The sequence below is a fragment of the Misgurnus anguillicaudatus genome, chromosome 23 (genome assembly GCF_027580225.2).
Source record: "Misgurnus anguillicaudatus chromosome 23, ASM2758022v2, whole genome shotgun sequence".
NCBI lineage: Eukaryota > Metazoa > Chordata > Actinopteri > Cypriniformes > Cobitidae > Misgurnus > Misgurnus anguillicaudatus.
This window is the reverse complement of record NC_073359.2, coordinates 31,499,240-31,516,678: the sequence shown is the minus strand read 5'-3', so window position 1 is coordinate 31,516,678 and position 17,439 is coordinate 31,499,240. Positions and strand designations below refer to the sequence as shown.

The 17,439-nt window shown below is 40.0% G+C and overlaps 2 protein-coding genes across 3 annotated transcripts in view; both read left to right on the top strand.

Moving 5' to 3' along the window:
• LOC129452792 (uncharacterized) overlaps positions 1–17,439 on the top strand; it is a 77,426-nt gene that overhangs the window by 19,951 nt on the left and 40,036 nt on the right. The window contains exon 4 of one of the 2 annotated variants that reach the window (XM_073861940.1): positions 17,093–17,216. In XM_073861940.1, coding sequence (XP_073718041.1) covers positions 17,093–17,216 — 124 coding nt within the window. Of the gene's footprint in view, positions 1–4,630; positions 4,933–17,092; positions 17,217–17,439 lie in introns of those variants that run through there. The other variant, XM_073861942.1, reaches the window with a different exon arrangement.
• Positions 6,560–16,744, top strand: LOC141359630 (uncharacterized). Its single transcript, XM_073862368.1, has 3 exons — positions 6,560–6,683; positions 7,105–7,416; positions 16,431–16,744. The coding sequence occupies exons 1-3, from the start codon at positions 6,617–6,619 to the stop codon at positions 16,742–16,744; spliced, it is 693 nt and encodes a 230-aa protein (XP_073718469.1). The 5' UTR covers positions 6,560–6,616.

Here is a 17,439-nt window from a genome sequence, read left to right as displayed (position 1 = left end):
ATGATGGAGAGTGATTGCATTTTATTATTTTGGAAAACATTATTTCTGAATGTTCAGTAAATATATTGCTGTAGAAAACTCAATTCACTTGCTAGGTTTGGATGTTGATGTTTCGTTTTGGGTCACCCTTGTTGTGATTCGTGTTTGTTTTGGTTGGTCTCTTGACACTTGACTTTTTGCCTACTAGTTTTTTCCTGGTTGTGTTAACTTTGTGGTAATGCACCACATTTGTTATGAAAAGTTATTAGTGTATTTCTGTGGTTGTTGGTACATAATGGTAAAGATCATCACCTAGTTCATTTACTAATCAAAAGTTTATTTTCTGCCAATATTGTATATTAGATCCAACTCTTTCACAGCAGTTTGTCATTAAGGAGTTTTAGAAACTTTGGACAAAAAATATCCGCTGTATAGTTGGGATGCCCAAACATCAAGAATCAGACTATGAATCTCAACCATGGTGACAATTAAAATTGTTTAAAAAAATCCTTATTTATCCATGCCGCAGTGCATGCTGGGAGTCCTGAATGAGGTTTGTAATTTGTTAATACCCAGATTAACTTGGCATGTTCATAACAAATGTGGTGCATTAACACAAAGTTAACACAACCAGGAAAAAAATAGCAAGCAAAAAGTCAAGTGTCAAGAGACCAACTAAAACAAACACTAATCACAATAAGGGTGACTTAAAATGAAACATCAACATCTAAACCTAGTAAGTGAATTGAGTTTTCTACAGCAATATATTTACTGAACATTCAGAAATAATGTTTTATAAAATAATAAAATGCAATGTTTCTCTATCATTTACATAACAATTAAACAAGTCAATATAATAAACAGCTGTTGTTTTAAACATTGTTTGAACATTAAAACATGACATTGTCATAACGTTTAAAATGGTAAAATGTAACAACGTTCAGACAACAGAAACGTTCCTAGAACTTAAAAAAAAACTAGCCGCTTTTAACGTTGGCAGAATGTTTTTGGGAACATTCTGGAACTTTCAGGGAACGTTCTTAACTTTTTATTTCTAGCTGGGAATGCCATCGGCGCTTTTTTGGAATTGTACATTATAATTAGTAAATTAGTAAGTCTGGCACTCAATCTCTTAACCCAAACATGTCTCACATATAAATCATTTAGATATTCAATATACCAACATTGTCACTTGAATACTGCACTTTATGTTTTCACATTATGTCCATGAAGTGGACCTGACTTTCATTTCACTACTCTCAATACAACTGTGACTTTATATTTGACAAATAAAAACACTTGAATCCTTCAGCTTCACTTGCTAAGTGCTAGCTGTGTGTGTTTATGAGTGACAGATTTCAGATCTCACCGGTTTACATCTTTGATTTTGATGGAAAGTTGTTTCTGCGTACGTGATTTCCTGTTCATCGATCTGAACTGTTACAACAACACAGACAGACAAAAGCATCGAAAAAAAGTCTTATCTTTGTTTCTTCACAAAATGTATTGTTTAGTATTTACCCTGTTGCTTTGTGTTTTTGTGTTTTCTGTAGATCCAGAAGATCAGAACTGCAGCTACAATAATCAGAAATCCAACAACAGCACAACAGATCTCAACTATATGAACAAATGTGAGACCTGTAATGAATAATAAAAGATATTATTGTAACTAAATCTGATCTTATCAGTTCATTAAATAAGCACTAATAATCATACCTGTTGTATCTGAAGACGTCTGACAGAGTTGAGTGATGTTGAGATGTTGAGTTTGGTTTGTGATGGTATTGTTGAGTACACATCTGTATGTGTTTGTATCCTGATATTCAACCTCCAGAGGTAGAGAGAGTCTGATGTTGAGATCAGACACACTGATGATGGACAATAAACTGTTTCCTTTATACCAGGACAGACTCACATCTCTCACATTCAACACTGAACACAATAATGAACAGATTGATGATGATGATGAACATTGAGAAGAGACTCTGCTGATAACAGGAACGGGCAGACGAACTGCTAATAAATAAAAAAAGAAATTAGTTTATACTGCTAAGATAAATTTGACAGTTTATATCAACAGCAAATCTTTACTCACCATAGACAATAACATTGAATCTGTATGAGTAAGAGTCTTTTTTGCCGCTGATGATCATTTGATAAAGTCCAGTGTGTTGAGTTGTGATGTTTGTGATGATGAGATCTCCAGTCTGATTATTCACCTGCAGTCTGTCTCTGAATCTCCCATCAAGAACATCATCATATATTGAGATCATGTTGGCCTCTTTATTGATTTTAGCTATACGAGTCTCTTGAGGTCCAAACTTCCACAGTATCACATCACGTCTCTGTATTTCAGTAATAGGAGTGTATAGAGTAAGAGAATCTCCCTCCATCACTGACACTGACTTCACTTCATCACCAAACACACCTGAAGAACACAAACACATTAAACACGTTAAAGATCTTTAATCAAAATTTTTATTTTGTGCTTTTTGCAAATCCGATGTAACATCATGAAAAATGATGTGTTTGTTTAATGCATTTATTTATTTTACTTATATACGTTACTTTACGTTAGGAAAGCTAACTGACAGTCCCTCCTTGTTTTAGTTACAGTTTTTGTGTTTGCCATTATTTCGATGAATATCATTTTAGTTGAGAAATTCATTTAATAAATTCTTTCATTGATGTAAGATCATAAACATAAAATCTGATTGTATTAAAAGTATAAAAGCAAGGGCAGATCTGCTGAGTAACAGATGATTATTATTCTGGATTAACTGCATCTAAATATGATATAAAATATGTTTATAACTCACCCATCAGACAGCAGAAACACAAATAGAAATAAAGAAACATGAGAAACATTTTCTTCATCAGATGTTGTGTTGTCGTTTACAGTGAATGAGATGAAGACGTCTCTGTGAGCTCTCTCTTACTCTTCATGTGCTTCATACTTCCAGTTTCACACCTCTGTGTGTTTTTTTTCTCTGAAGTTTCCACTGAACTTGTCAAGTTATTGGTCGTTCCACCGAATCGGTGCCATTTCTGTCCCCAGCTCATTATATGTATAAAATGCAAGAAAACTAACTCTTAAATACATTTTATTATTAAGGAAAGTGTCCTGCATGTTAATGTAACACCAAATTTAAACTAAATATTTTAAAACATTAATTAAACACTACACAGAACACTGAAAAATAGCATTATTTTGTATCTGTCCCTGCTCTTTTTCTCTATACTTTACATTTAAATATAAAGCAAACTATTCTTTAGATATCTTTCATTTTTGCATATTTAAATATTTTTACCATCTAAAAGTTATAATATTTTATAAATGCACATTTTATTTATGTCCCCAGGATTTCGCTCAGTTCTCTTACCCAACACGTTCCCCCCTGTAAAAATTTAGGAATATCCCACAAGTCACATTTTCAAGAGTAAGTGACTTCATCTGGGTCTTCTGAAAGTCATGTAGAGATCAAAAGATTGATGCTACATCTGTGGGACCTCGCTGCTTTTGTATGTCAAAAAGAAATCTAACCACAAAAGAACCCAAAAGCGAACAGACTCAGATCACCTTGCAGAATCTGAAAAATGCTGAAAAATTATTTATCCAGGAAGTCCCATTTGATATCAATAATCCAAAATGGCCAAGGTAGCAGCCAGCCATACAAACTCAAATAAAATACAATAAATTAAAATATAACTTACACAAATAAGGATATCTAATTTTTTAAATGAAACAATGTTGTTCTACAATCATTAGAAATTGTATTTTTGAGGCAGGATTGATATAGTAAAATGCTAGTGTTATATTTAGGATGACCAGTAGAGAGCGTTATTCTGTTGAATATGTTACCTTTCCTTATGACAGTAGTCATATATTTTAATCATCTGAATTACTCAACTAAATGCCATGAGAATTTTGTCGACTAAATATACGTTAGATTAAGCTGACTAAAATTGAATGGGTTTAAATGTTATTTAGTTGAAGGGTAATTGGATGTGCCATTTGCTACTGCCAAATTATTTACTGTAAATTGTGAATATTCTCATTTATATAATTTGAAGTTGCAGACAAATAGTCACAAATGTGTAAACTTGTAATATGATTATGACTTTCGAATACAATGCTCATTTTACTGAAATAAATCAGGCTTGATGACGTATGTCGCCTGCATATGCAATCATCGCAAGTGGTCTTAAATCATCAAGGCAAGATATGCTATTCTTGAATCTTTATTAAGAATTAGTAATGCAAGTCTAAATATGTTTCTGTTCATGTGGGAGTGGAGGCTATGAAGTGGCTGATAAACTAGCTAAGTAAGCTCCAAATCTTGGAGATATTGATATACAAGCGGATATAAAAGTAAAAAAAGGTCCAGGCTAAAGTAAAAGATCGAAGTGACAAGAAACATGGAATGCTGATAGCATCTTCATAGTATTCAACAATTTGTAAAAAATGGAAGAAGTGGATTTAAGAACAGAAAAGAAGATATTATTTATGTTTATGCGAATCTCATATGCCTACCAGTGCTTCACACTCCAGTCCAGTTGGTGGCGATAAATGCACCATAAGTCGGTTTGCCATCCGCCAAGTCAATAGAAGAAGAAGCCTCAGTGGTGACACGATTCAGGATCATTTATCCATATGGTGTTCGCTTCAAATCTCCCATCACTAGCGGTCGGAAATATTTACAATAATACATTGATGTTACGATGTCGACAAGTACATCAGAGAATGCAGGTCGGGACTGCAAGTGAAGTCACGTGACTTTGTGTGAGCGTGCAAGTCTAAAGTGCAAGTAGCTCCTGCAGCAAAATTTTTGAAGACACAGATATCGCAAATATTTAATGGAAACCAGCCTGACACTGAAATACTTTGATAACTACTTCACAACAACATGAAGAAGATCGTTTTACTCTCCATCTTCTCGCTTTTTATTGGCGGTAGGTACATTGCTGCAACACTTTAGGTGTGTTCGAGGTCAATGTTTTTTTCCTTTTCGCAAATGAAGGGAATTAACGCAGCAATTAAAATACCGACAAGAAGCGAAACAGGTGTTGTGTCGAACTCAGTTCCCCCTATGTTTCCCTTTAGTGTAGTGCTTTTATAGCGTTTTCATCACGTTACATTTAGAAAGATTAAAGATTTGAATTGGTTATACTAAAAACGCATAATATCATGTATTTTATAATACAATTTATTAAATATTTCATACATTTGACAGTTTTCTATTAGGGTATTTCTTTTAAAATATAGCCTGTCTTTTTCTTTTTTTCCATTTACTGGTTGTTTTAAAAATGTAATGTTTGCATACATAATTAAATAAATATTATAATATGATTCATACTGTAAAAATAATTGAGAACAATACTGCCCTACAAAGCGAAAGCGCAGTAACTACGCATTTGGTCAAAATTGAGTTAAGGGTTAAAATGGGCTTTGTGAGATCTGTTGTGTCTTGTGACAAAGTCTCCTGGTTAAATTTTGTCCCATTTCAGAGAAATGTGTATGCCAAAATTGCAGTAACATGTTTGACTGGCTGGTGTAAAAAACTTTAAAGCCATTTTTCTCAGTTTCAGTGTTTGCGTAGATACTGCACTTAGCCTTTGGAGGGCAGAATAATACAGATAACTTACATTACAGAAATGCACACATATACATCTCAGTAGCCATTAAAACTTTAAATATATAAATAATAAAACCTATAACGTGATAAAAGCGCCATAGAAGCACTAGGCTGAAGGGAAAAATAGGGGGAACAGACTTCGACACAACACCTGGTCCGTGTTACTCACAATTTCAATTTTCTCTCCTTTTCTAACTTACCGTTTACTAAATTGTAATTAAAAAATAAAAAACTAAACAAATAAAAAACTAGGCGATTTTCTTTTGTGTATTTTTCGTTACTCTGTTTGCGCTGTGTGTGTGAGAAGGAACCAAAATGGGCGTTTCCCAGTTTTGGGGCGTCTTCAAACTGTTTTCAACCTCTTTGTCTGAGTGTCTTTTGTCGTTTTCTTTGTTATTTACATATTTTGAAGCGCAACAACACAATACTGTTATAGCATCCCTGCCAAAAAACAATAGACACCATCACATAAATTCTGTTTTATTGGGAATTTTATTGGTTCTAATGAAATATGGCCCAAAACATACTACAGTGTAGTCAGTGGTGTAGTGGTGTCTGGAGAAGTGGATATAACCTTAGTTTATGCCCCAGTAGAAGTGGGTATACTCTTAATGTATGCCAACAGTAGAAGTGGGTATACCCCATGCCATCAAATAAAGAGGTGGGTATACTCTGTATACCTGCTTATACCCTGCACTACACCACTCAGTGTAGTGGTTTTAATGGGAAAAGCTAATGGTTCCTATTGGTATTTTGATGGAAACCATTAGAATTTTCTGTAATGGTTTTGTTGTTTGTTTGTTTTTCAGCAGGGATGGTATAAAAATGGTTTATGAATGATTCCAGATTACATCATAGTTTTTCAATAGATTACGCCGAATACACTTTCTTTTTTGTAATTTTAGCACAAAAAGTATCCGTTTACATATTTTATTTGTCTGGCTGAATTAGATTATTGATATGTAGTTGCCTGCCCTTTTAGAAACTTAAAATTATTTATTATGTTTCCTTTAGGCGTACTTGAAGAAAATGTTTCCATACGTCTGTACTCACGGGCACTCAGAAAAGGTGACATGCTGTATTCTTTTTTATTTCTTTATTTTTATTTTTTGTAGGCTACATAAATCATTGATCAAGAGAAAACGCAAAAGAAAAAATTATGATGTTTGGCTTTCATGGCTTCCGTACTTTTTTGATTGGATGGTTAAAACCGCCTATTCCCAGTCTGAAAACACCCCAAATTGGGAAACATCCCCTTTTTTGTTCTGCAGAGACCTGTACTTACTTTGGGTCGTACATTAGCAGGGGGGTATGATGCACACTATTCTGGTGAAATTTTACTGTAATAATATAGTAATAAGCGCACATATGAATTGTCCAAGTCTTAATGTAGACTACAGGAGAATTTACTAGTAAAGATATTAATGCTCTTAATTAACAGTGTTATAGATGTGAGTTTAATCTTTGACTCTCTTGTTTGTATTTGCAGGTGTTGTGACAGGTGAATCAGTGTTAGTGTATGAGGGAGATTCTGTTACTTTACACACCAATACTAACACACAGAGAGATCATCTGATCGAGTGGAGGTTTGGAGACCATTGGGATCTTATAGCTAGAATCAACGGGGACGCCAATTTACTAAAAATATATGATGACGTTCTTGATGGGAGATTCAGTAGCAGACTGAAGATGAACAATCAGACTGGAGATCTCACCATCACAAACATCACAACTCAACACACTGGACTTTATAAACTAGAAATCACCAACAAGGCGACTACAACAAAGACATTCATCTTTAGTGAGTATAAGAAGCTTTGTTTGAATAATTATGATCCAGCAATGTAAAAAATGTACAAAATGAAGTAATATTTGTAAATTTTAAATTAAAGGGACATTCCACTTTTTTTGAAAATATACACATTTTCCAGCTCCTCTAGAGTTAAACATTTGATTTTTACAGTTTTGAAATTCATTCAGCCGATCTCCGCGTCTGGCAGTGGCAGTTTTAGCTTAGCTTAGCACTATCCATTGAATCTGATTAAACCATTAGCATTGCGTTAAAAATAACCAAAGAGTTTCAATATTTTTCCTATTTAAAACTTGACTCTTCTGTAGTTACATCGTGTACTAAGATCGACAGAAAATTAAAAGTTGTAATTTTCTAGACAGATATGGCTATGAACTATAATCTCATTCTGGCTTGACTTTGCGACTGCAGCAGACGTAGGGATATTACGCACTGCCCGAAAATAGTCCCCTTAGTAACTTTCAGTGGCAGGGGACCAGAGTTGGGTAAGTTACTCAAAAAAAGTAATTAATTACTAGTTACTAATTACATCTTCAATCATGTAATTAGATTACTTTACAAATTACTTTCTCCAAAAAGTATTTAATTACTTATTACTAATTACTTTCTAAATCCTATTTAGTACATGATACAAGGATAGGCTTGAAATGGCTCGAATAAATAATAAATAAAAATACATCAATTATTCTGGTCCCACTTTAGGGTCCAATTCTCTCTATTAACTAACTATTAACTACTTTTTCCTCAATATACTCCAACAACTAATACTAAAGAAGTTATAAATTTTAAGTATTGGTAGAAATGGGAAGGGTTAAGGATGTAGAATAAGGTTTTGCAGAATCAGGCATTAATATGTGCTATTAATAAACAGCCAGCATCTCATTAATATTAATGCTAATAATCAACCAGTTAATAGTGAGAATTGTAAACTTAAACCATGTTAAATCCACTTTTGTATTATAGTATATGTGGCAATGCTGACTAATGATTTGTACCAACTACGCCACCCGGGGGCTATTTCCGGGATTGCCCTCAATTTAACAGCACACAGGTTCGTCACGACTGGGTCAGGTATCAGACAAGAGTTGAGTCAATCAGAAAAGCTTTATTTAAAATGAATTCAATTTTATTCACGTTATCAAATAGTAAAAGTAGCAAATAAGAAAGACAAACAACACTTCAGGGTGGGAGAAGGCCTGACGTTCTTTGGGCAGAAAGCACACAGCACTCACACGTGCACACACGCACCACAGCACACTACAGCACGGCACACCTCACTGTGAACACAGCACTGCAACCAAATAAGGAGCCCACCACCTTAAAGGAACAATCTGCTGATACGGCCAACCCACACCTGAAGAGAAAGCAACAAAAAAAAAAAAACAAATAAGTAACCTTTAAAAGACACAATAAAAAAAGGACATCACTTCTAACAATCTGGGTTTTTGTCATGCAATTAACTGCCCAAAAGTTATTACTGTAGGCGCCGCGTCCGGTCACCCCAGCTACCAAACAGGCAATAGGCAGGAAGCCTGTAAACTGGTTACAGAGGCAATGAAAACTACAGAGAAAGAAAACACCTCACAGGTCACCAAAATTAGAAAGTACTTAACTTGATTAATACAAAGAAAACAAACAAGCGGTAGCTTAAGACTGAAAACAATAAAGTGATACACCAAAATAATTCTAAATAATAATAAATATCATTATAGATAATAAAAAAAAACAATAATCAAAGTAAGTAAAGAATAATGCTAATAAGAATAAATGACAACAGAAATAATAGAGATAATACAAAAATAAACTAATAAATCAGAACCAAAGGAATTCAGAGTAGAATAATGCTAGTGACAGTCAGATAATGACTACTCTGTCACACGCCGATTTCAAATCAGTTACTCACGCTACAATTGGATAAGCACCACGCCCCAAATCCAGACCACGGTCCAGCTGATCCTGCGAAATACTGCAATGCTGCAACAGTAAACTATTAGTACATGAGCAGCGCAATGTTAATCAGCTGGTATAACCCAGCAACGCCGCAAACAGCGCAAACCCGCAGCAGCACAGAGCGCCACCCGTCAGAAATGTAAATTAGAAGGCCCAGCTGACCCAAGCGAAGCAGACAATGCAGAGCGAAGCAGGCAAAGCAGAGCGATGCAGGCAAAGCAGAGCACAGATGACGTAGCGCGAAATCCCTTCAGTAGAGTTAGTACAGCCCAGATGATGACGTAGCGCAAAGCGGCTGCAGTTGAAAGCAGAAGGTAAAGCCAGCAGTGTAAGCGATGCGCGTAGCGCAAGAAAGCCATGCAGCCAGCAGCAAGCCCACTACAGCAACCCACTGTAACGTCCCCTGCACATTGACCCACACCTTAAATAGGAAAATAACGCACTTTACTCAATCAATCATTACAGCCTTTGTAACATTAGGAGTGAAGTCACCACATACCTGTATTGGAACTCACGAAGCACAGATGGAGACGTGTAATGTAAACGTCTCCATTCACGCAGCGATTGACGGGTTTCCCGAAAAGCTCCTCAGTCCACCCTTAAGTTAATGAATTTCATAAAGCCCAGTGCAATACACCATAAACATTGCAAATCATTCACTGAAAGCAGCCCTTACCTTACTACCACTTGTACACAAAAACCCGGAAGTACGGCGGCTCGCTCGCTGATGGAACAAACGCACCCACATAACGTGAACTGAAATGCAGATAAATGATCATCAATACACACGCATCAGCTGGCTAGATGACGTCAGGGGATAGCAAACCGTACTGCTACATTTTACCCCCCCATTCATCATTGTCGTCCCGACGATGAAACAATCAAGACTCTAATTCCAAGGCCTAAACCACGCCATAACTGCATTAGTCCCACAGGCTGGAGCATCTGGAGCGTTTACACTTCCAGCTCCTACCGTTCGTGGCAAATGGTGCACATTAGAATGTTGCCCTGCCCCTACTCGTCCTGTCCGACGTGGAACTACACCTGGTGGGTTAGAAGTTTCCCGAGAGGGGGAAGCCACTACAGGTACCAACTCAACATTGGCTACTTCTGTAGGTGCTGGAGGATCGTTGGCCTGCACTATTCCAGCTGGTTCTGGCCTTGCCGTATTTCCGCTCTGAGCTAACGGTACAACCTCAGAAACCACATATGCCAAGTCCCCATCTTCAGGCTCTATCTCAGTCTCCAAGTGCACAGGTGAATCAACTGAACTTTCAGAAAGGTCATCTGATACCACCTCCCCTTGGGCTCGAAGTTTCAATGCCGACCGATGAACCTGTCGGACTTGAGTCAGATTGTTTACTGGAGCTACTGAATACACAGAACCACCAGGTGGAGGGGCTTTAACCACCTGATATACTGTGGAGCTCCAAAGGTCATGAATCTTATGCCTACCTCGAACCCCAAAGTCTCTCAAAAAGACAAACTGGACCTCCCCTAACGGCAGCACTTTTACCCGTTGATCATGCCCCGCTTTACGCCGGCTTGCTGCAGCCTGCAGCCGCTCTCGGGCGCCATCAACCGCCACCTGCAACTGTGCCTGATGCTCCTCAATCCACTTGTGGACTCTACCTGGCACCGGCTCTTGTACTTGCCCGAGCAAAAAGTCTATGGGCAACCGTGGTTCTTGCCCAAACATCAACAAGAAGGGCGACTCACCAGTAGCCTGGTGGGGAGTGGTGTTATAGCAGAACACCACCTGTGCCAGGCAAGAGGCCCAATCTCTCTTACGGTCAGTGGGCAAGGTCCGCAGCAAATTGTGTAAAGTCCGATTGAACCTCTCACACTGGCCGTTACCAGCCGGATGGTATGGAGTGCTGCGCGACCTTCCTACCTCATACAGGCTACACAACTGTTGAATCAAAGTGGACTCAAAATTGCGGCCCTGGTCGGAATGAATCCGCCCAGGAACCCCAAACTTGAAGAACCACTCCTCCACCAAGACCCTAGCCACAGTGCTCGCTTGCTGATCCCAGGTGGGAATTGCCACTGTAAACTTACTGAACACGTCAGTCATCACAAGCACATTTTCTTGTCCAGCCTGGGATGGCTCCAACACCGTAAAATCAATAGCTACAATTTCGTTTGGACGAGAGGCCAGTAAATGCCCCATGTAGCTCCGAGGGATTGGTGCCACATCTTTAGCTTGTTGACACCGCTCGCACTCCTGAACCCACTGTGCCACGTCTGCAGACATGCCCGGCCAGTAACAGCGTTGCCGTACCAGTTCTAAGGTACGTTCGACACCTTGGTGTCCATGCTGCTGGTGTAAAGAAGTTAACACCTCTGGCTGTAAAGCAATTGGCACAACAACCTGAAGCACTGACTCCCCTCCATCTGGCCGGAAAGCTCTTCGATATAATAGGCCCTCTTGCTCTACCAATCGGTCCCATTGTCGGAGGAGTGTGATTACTGGCTTAGCCAAAGTCCGTCGCTCCTGCGGGCCTGGGCGCTGCCCTTGCCGCCAAAATCGCAAGGCTTCCCCTACCACTGAGTCTGTCTGCTGTAAGGCACTGATATCAAGCACTGAGCGACTAGGCCAAGCCTGCATTGCATGCACAGTGGTAACCTCCCCTGGCGTTACCCTTACTGCTCGCCTCAGCAGCTCGGGTACCACAGCACCTAACTGCCCACTATCATCAGCCCCCAGCTGCACAGTAGTTAATCGTGACAGCGCATCGGCATTCTGGTTGGTTCTACCCGCTCTGTACTGAATCACAAAATCAAAGGCGGCTAACTCAGCAGCCCACCTTTGCTCGGTAGCACCCAACTTAGCTGTAGCAAGATGACTTAACGGATTGTTATCAGTACGTACAACACACTTATGCCCCAACAGGTACTCACGAAACTTCTCAGCCATGGCCCACTTAAGGGCCAAGAATTCAAGCCTCATGGAACTATAAGTGGCCGTAATCCGTTCCGCAGGTCGAAGACCACGGCTAGCATACGCGATGGGTCTAACCTTCCCTTCGACTTCCTGTGACAGCACAGCTCCAAGCCCTGCATAACTGGCATCGACCTCCGATATAAAAGGACGCGTAAAATCCGCATATGCCAACACTGGCGCCGTGGTAAGCTTCCGCTTTAAAGTTTGAAAGGAGTCCTCACATTGTGAGGACCATACCGCTGCCAACTCTAGACTGCGCTTACCTACCTTACCTCTTGTTAACTCTGCCACTATTTGATGTAACGGGGCTGCCAATTTCGCAAATCCCTCGACAAAACGCCTATAGTAGCTAGCAAATCCCAGGAAGGTCCTCAGCTCGGCCACTGTCCTAGGACAAGGCCACTGGGCTACAGCCTCAACTTTACCTGGGTCTGTTGCCACTCCGGAAGAAGAAATTACATGCCCCAAGTATGTTACCCTTTCCTGAAAGAACGCACATTTTTCCAGCTTAACCTTTAGGCCTTCGGCCCTCAAGCGACCCAACACCATCCTTAACCGCTCTAGATGCTGTTGTATGGACGATGAAAACACAATGATATCGTCTAGATACAGCAAAACAGACTGGTGCCGCTGGTCACAGAAGAGCCGCTCCATCAGGCGCTGGAACGTACTTTACACAACCCAAATGGCATACGATTCCATTCAAACAAACCGAATGGCGTGCAAAAGGCAGTTTTGGGACGGTCGGATTCAGAGACGGGAACTTGGTTATACCCACTGGCTAGATCTAAAGTAGAAAACCAGTGGGCACCAGTCAATGAATCCAACGTCTCCTCAATCCGAGGTAACGGAAACGCATCCTTGCGCGTTTTAGAATTAAGCTGACGGTAGTCTACGCACATGCGTAAACTACCGTCCTTCTTCTTAACTAACACAATCGGGGAGGCGTATGGGCTGCAGCTCTCCCGGATAATCTGTGTATCTAGCAACTGACTAATGTGAGTCTTAACCACTTTGTACTCCGATGGTGGGATACGTCGGTACCTCTGCCGAACTGGAGTGTCATCGGTAAGGGGGATCTCGTGGGAAAGCAGGTTGGTACAACCCAGGTCTCCTTCATGTGTCGAAAACACACTTTGATACTCCCGAAGGAGAGCCCTAACCTGATTTTGTTCCTCAACTGACAGTCCTCCAAACTCAAGTGACGCTATCTGCCCTAACATATCTGATGCATCACAAGAGGCCACCTGAGCGGTCATGGTTGAGACCTCCGTCAACCGATTTGGCAACCCCACGAAATATACTTCCCTCAACGTACCTATAACTGTAGTGGGATACAGTACTACATCAACGGTACCGACATTTACGACCGGGACCGAAACAGTACCCCCGCTCACCTGTACTAATGAGGGTGAAGCCAACAGTCCTGCAGGCAAACCAGTCTCAGTAGGCTCAAACAACACGGTCTTACCTGCAAGCAAGGAGGAACAGGTAGCTGTGACAAATGTCAAGGTGCTGCCTGAAATGCGACACACCTTGTGCCCCCTTACTTTTACATTATTCCCGCGATCAGCGGCACGAACAGCTTGTTGACAATTCTGAAATACCTGAATCATGTTCACATCCTCAGCCAAACTTGGCAACTCCAATAACGTGGATCCATGACGACCGAACAGTTCCCGGTAGCAGCGGCTAAGAACATTCATGCCTAGAATACCAGGCACGTCCGGGCCACTGCCCGGAGGATCACGGACCACCAATACTCCACAATTAGGAATTGTACTACCGCACAGCTCGATATCTAATTCAAGATACCCAATATACGGAATTTCCAATCCATTTGCTGCTCGGAGCTGCAGCCAGTGACATGATTGCAGACGACCCTGGCCCCATGGCTCAAACATCAACCGGAAACATGTTTCCGTGATGGTCGACACCATGGAACCAGTGTCAACCAAACAGGGCACTGAAACCCCCCCAATATTTACAACAAGGCGTGGACATGAGGACACTAGTCGGGAACCCGTCTCATTACCATGAATACGAGAGCCACGCGCACTCCCTACCGAGCTGTGGCTCAGCAGCTCGGTAGGAACTAGTTTTCCGGACGGTTAGGGCCAGGCAAGGACCTTGGTTCACCGGCCGAAGGAGCAACAACCGGGCCTGGCGGAGCACGAGGCGGACGACGCTCCCCATTGCACTCCCGTGCAAAATGACCCGGTTGTTGACACCGTCGACAGATTAATTGAGTTGGACGAGGTGCACGACCATGGGAAAAGGTAGTTTGATTCCGGGCGATAGTCTGGGTAAGCAAATCTAGCTGCTGTTGCTGCCTATGCAGCATTTCTCGTAGCTCACTTAACTCAGATGTACGATTTCTCTGGGCCCAACCCATCTCTGGACTTCCCCGGACCTCATACTGGATTCCACTCACCAGGGGGACTGACTGACTTCTACCCCAAACACCCCCTGGTAATCCCTCTCTTTCCCAACGGATCGCTTCTCCTCGAACCTCTAGCAACGTTACAGTGGGCTGACTTCGTATCAATTGTTTTAATTCTCTACGAAGTGCATTATCTGACACGCATTCGACAAATTGATCCCTTACAATTACATCACCATTTAAAACTTCACATGGCGACTGGTTTTTTACTTTTTCAAAAAGACCTAACAACGCCAAGGAGAACTCCAACAATGTTTCTCCCTCGCGCTGTCGCCGAGAGAAAAATGCTTCCTGCAGTGCAATGTACGACTCTGCACAACCATACACTTCACGCAAAGCTGCAATAATTTTGTCTGGATCACTTTTATCTGCACTAGAACGGTATTTAATCTCGTTTCGGGCCTCTCCTTCAAGGTGATCATAAAGGAAAAAGGCTTGCTCTTCTGATGTCATATTACGAACTCTCATACACGCTCGGGCCTCCTCAAGCCACTCATCAAGATTGACACCAGATCTGCCATTAAAATTTGGGCAGCGTCGGTCTCTCGGAATAAATACAAAACGTTCGACTGTACTGGCACCCACATCAGCCGACCGCGGTGTAGATGGGCGTGCTGCACTACCAGATGGTGCGACAGGATCGGGCCGCTCAACCGCCGCACGCTCCTGTCGCAGCCTCTCATTATCAAGTTGTAATTGGGCAACTAAGTCCCGCATCTCCTGTAATTCGTTTTCCATGGCGTGTTACAAAAGTACTCACCCAATCACTGCTCTGTCACCAGCGTGCTGAAAAAGAAAGGGAAAAGGAAAAACTCTCCTCAAAGTCTGAATCTGATAACCAGTCGAATACCCTGCCGATCATACGCCAAAATGTGGCATGACGAGGGGCTTGGGGGATAGCTTTATGACAAAAGCAAAGATTTTACATAAAATTCCGACTACCCTAAAATAAACAAATACGATATTAAAATTAATTACAACATCATACAAACATTGACTTCATGCTGGACACTTACCGAATAGTGGTATCACCCCAGACAAATAACAGTTTTATGGCATAGCTTAACCCACAGCAGATCAACCAGCGGCCAACTGAGGTTACACAGTCATGTACCACTACATGTAGAAGGGCACCAGCACGCTGGACAAACGACACACTGAATCCAACACAAACTAGTTTAAATAACATACACAGATTAAAACTATGAACAACAGCACATTAACAAAGCTCACCTGTCGCTATCGTTAAAAACACCCCGGGGAAACACAGGACATGACGCATTGCAGGGAGCACCCAATCAGCGCTTAAAAAGGGACTGCCCCTTCCTGATAGGTTATGTCAGCTGTCAATCACAGCTCACCTAATCCTGCTACATATATATAATTGTTTAGAGTCCATACACAGTATTTAGTTACATCAGAAGTAACTGTAATTAGATTACAAGAAAAATAAGAGTAATCCCTTACTTTACTTTTTCAGGAAAAGTAATTTAATTACAGTAACTAATTACTTAGTAACTAGTTACACACAACACTGCAGGGGACTATTTTCGGGCAGTGCCTAATATCACTTCATTCAGTCCTGACTGCTTCATTTTAATATTATATTTGATGTCTCTGTTAATTTGTCTTTTCTGAGTTTAACTCTTTCTGTTTGTTCTTCAGATGTGTCTGGTGATACAGATAAAGTGAAGACAGAGATGATGGGAGATTCTGTCATTCTACACAATAATGTTACCAAGAAACCAGATGAGAAGATGATGTGGAGGATTCGACACAACAACTCTCCTGTAGCTGAAATAAAAGCCTTACATGCTGATGTTCATGAGAGATTCAGAGACAGACTGTATGTAAATGCTCAGACTGGAAATCTCATCATCACAAACATCAGAAATGATGACTTTGGATCTTATGAAGTAGATATCACTGTCGGCAGTCAATACTATACACAGATCATTCAATGTCAATGTCAAAGGTGAGTAGATTGCTTCAATATAAAAAATCCTTTTATTAAAGATTCATCTTAATTTAGATAAAACATCACAATAACACAATTTTGAAGTGTAAGAAACAGTATGTCAAGTAAATTTGGTTTAATTAAAATGACAGATATATTTAATTTCAACAAAGAATATATATAAATGTGTGGTAGCGAAATATATAAATTAATTACAAAAAACAAACATTAATTACATGCATGTTCAGTTTTGCTTTTGCTTCATTCATTATAATATTAAAATAGATATACAGAAGAACAAAAATTTAAAATATTGAAGAAAAAATCTATAAAATATTTATAGACCATCTCTATTTCTCTCTCGAACAAGATCAGTCTCCTGGTTCAACCTCAAGATTAGTTACATCAGCAATCTGTGTTGTGCTGCTGCTGCTGCTTGCTGTCGCTCTTGCGGTCGCTGTCATTTTTTACAAACGTCGTTCTAGGACTACTGTGTAAGAAACATCTTAAGCTAATATAAGATTTATATAATGATCTTTAATCTGCTACAGTAAAGATTAAATTTAAAGATGTAACTTTTTTGTGTGTTGTGTATTTTGTGTTTGTTTGGGTTTATATTTAGGTATCAAACATATTATGCTGATTTAGACTGAAGAACAGCACTGTTAATACATTTACATTAGAGCTGTCATTTGAAATTACTTTACAGTAATATCA

Bases quoted from the DNA above. Each gene is read 5' to 3' on its own strand.
- LOC141359630 (XM_073862368.1), top strand. From the start codon at position 6,617: ATGTTTCCTTTAGGCGTACTTGAAGAAAATGTTTCCATACGTCTGTAC. The intron at 6,684-7,104 runs GTGACATGCTGT...TTGTATTTGCAG, and splicing joins CTCACGGGCACTCAGAAAAG to GTGTTGTGACAGGTGAATCA. The intron at 7,417-16,430 runs GTGAGTATAAGA...TTTGTTCTTCAG, and splicing joins AACAAAGACATTCATCTTTA to ATGTGTCTGGTGATACAGAT.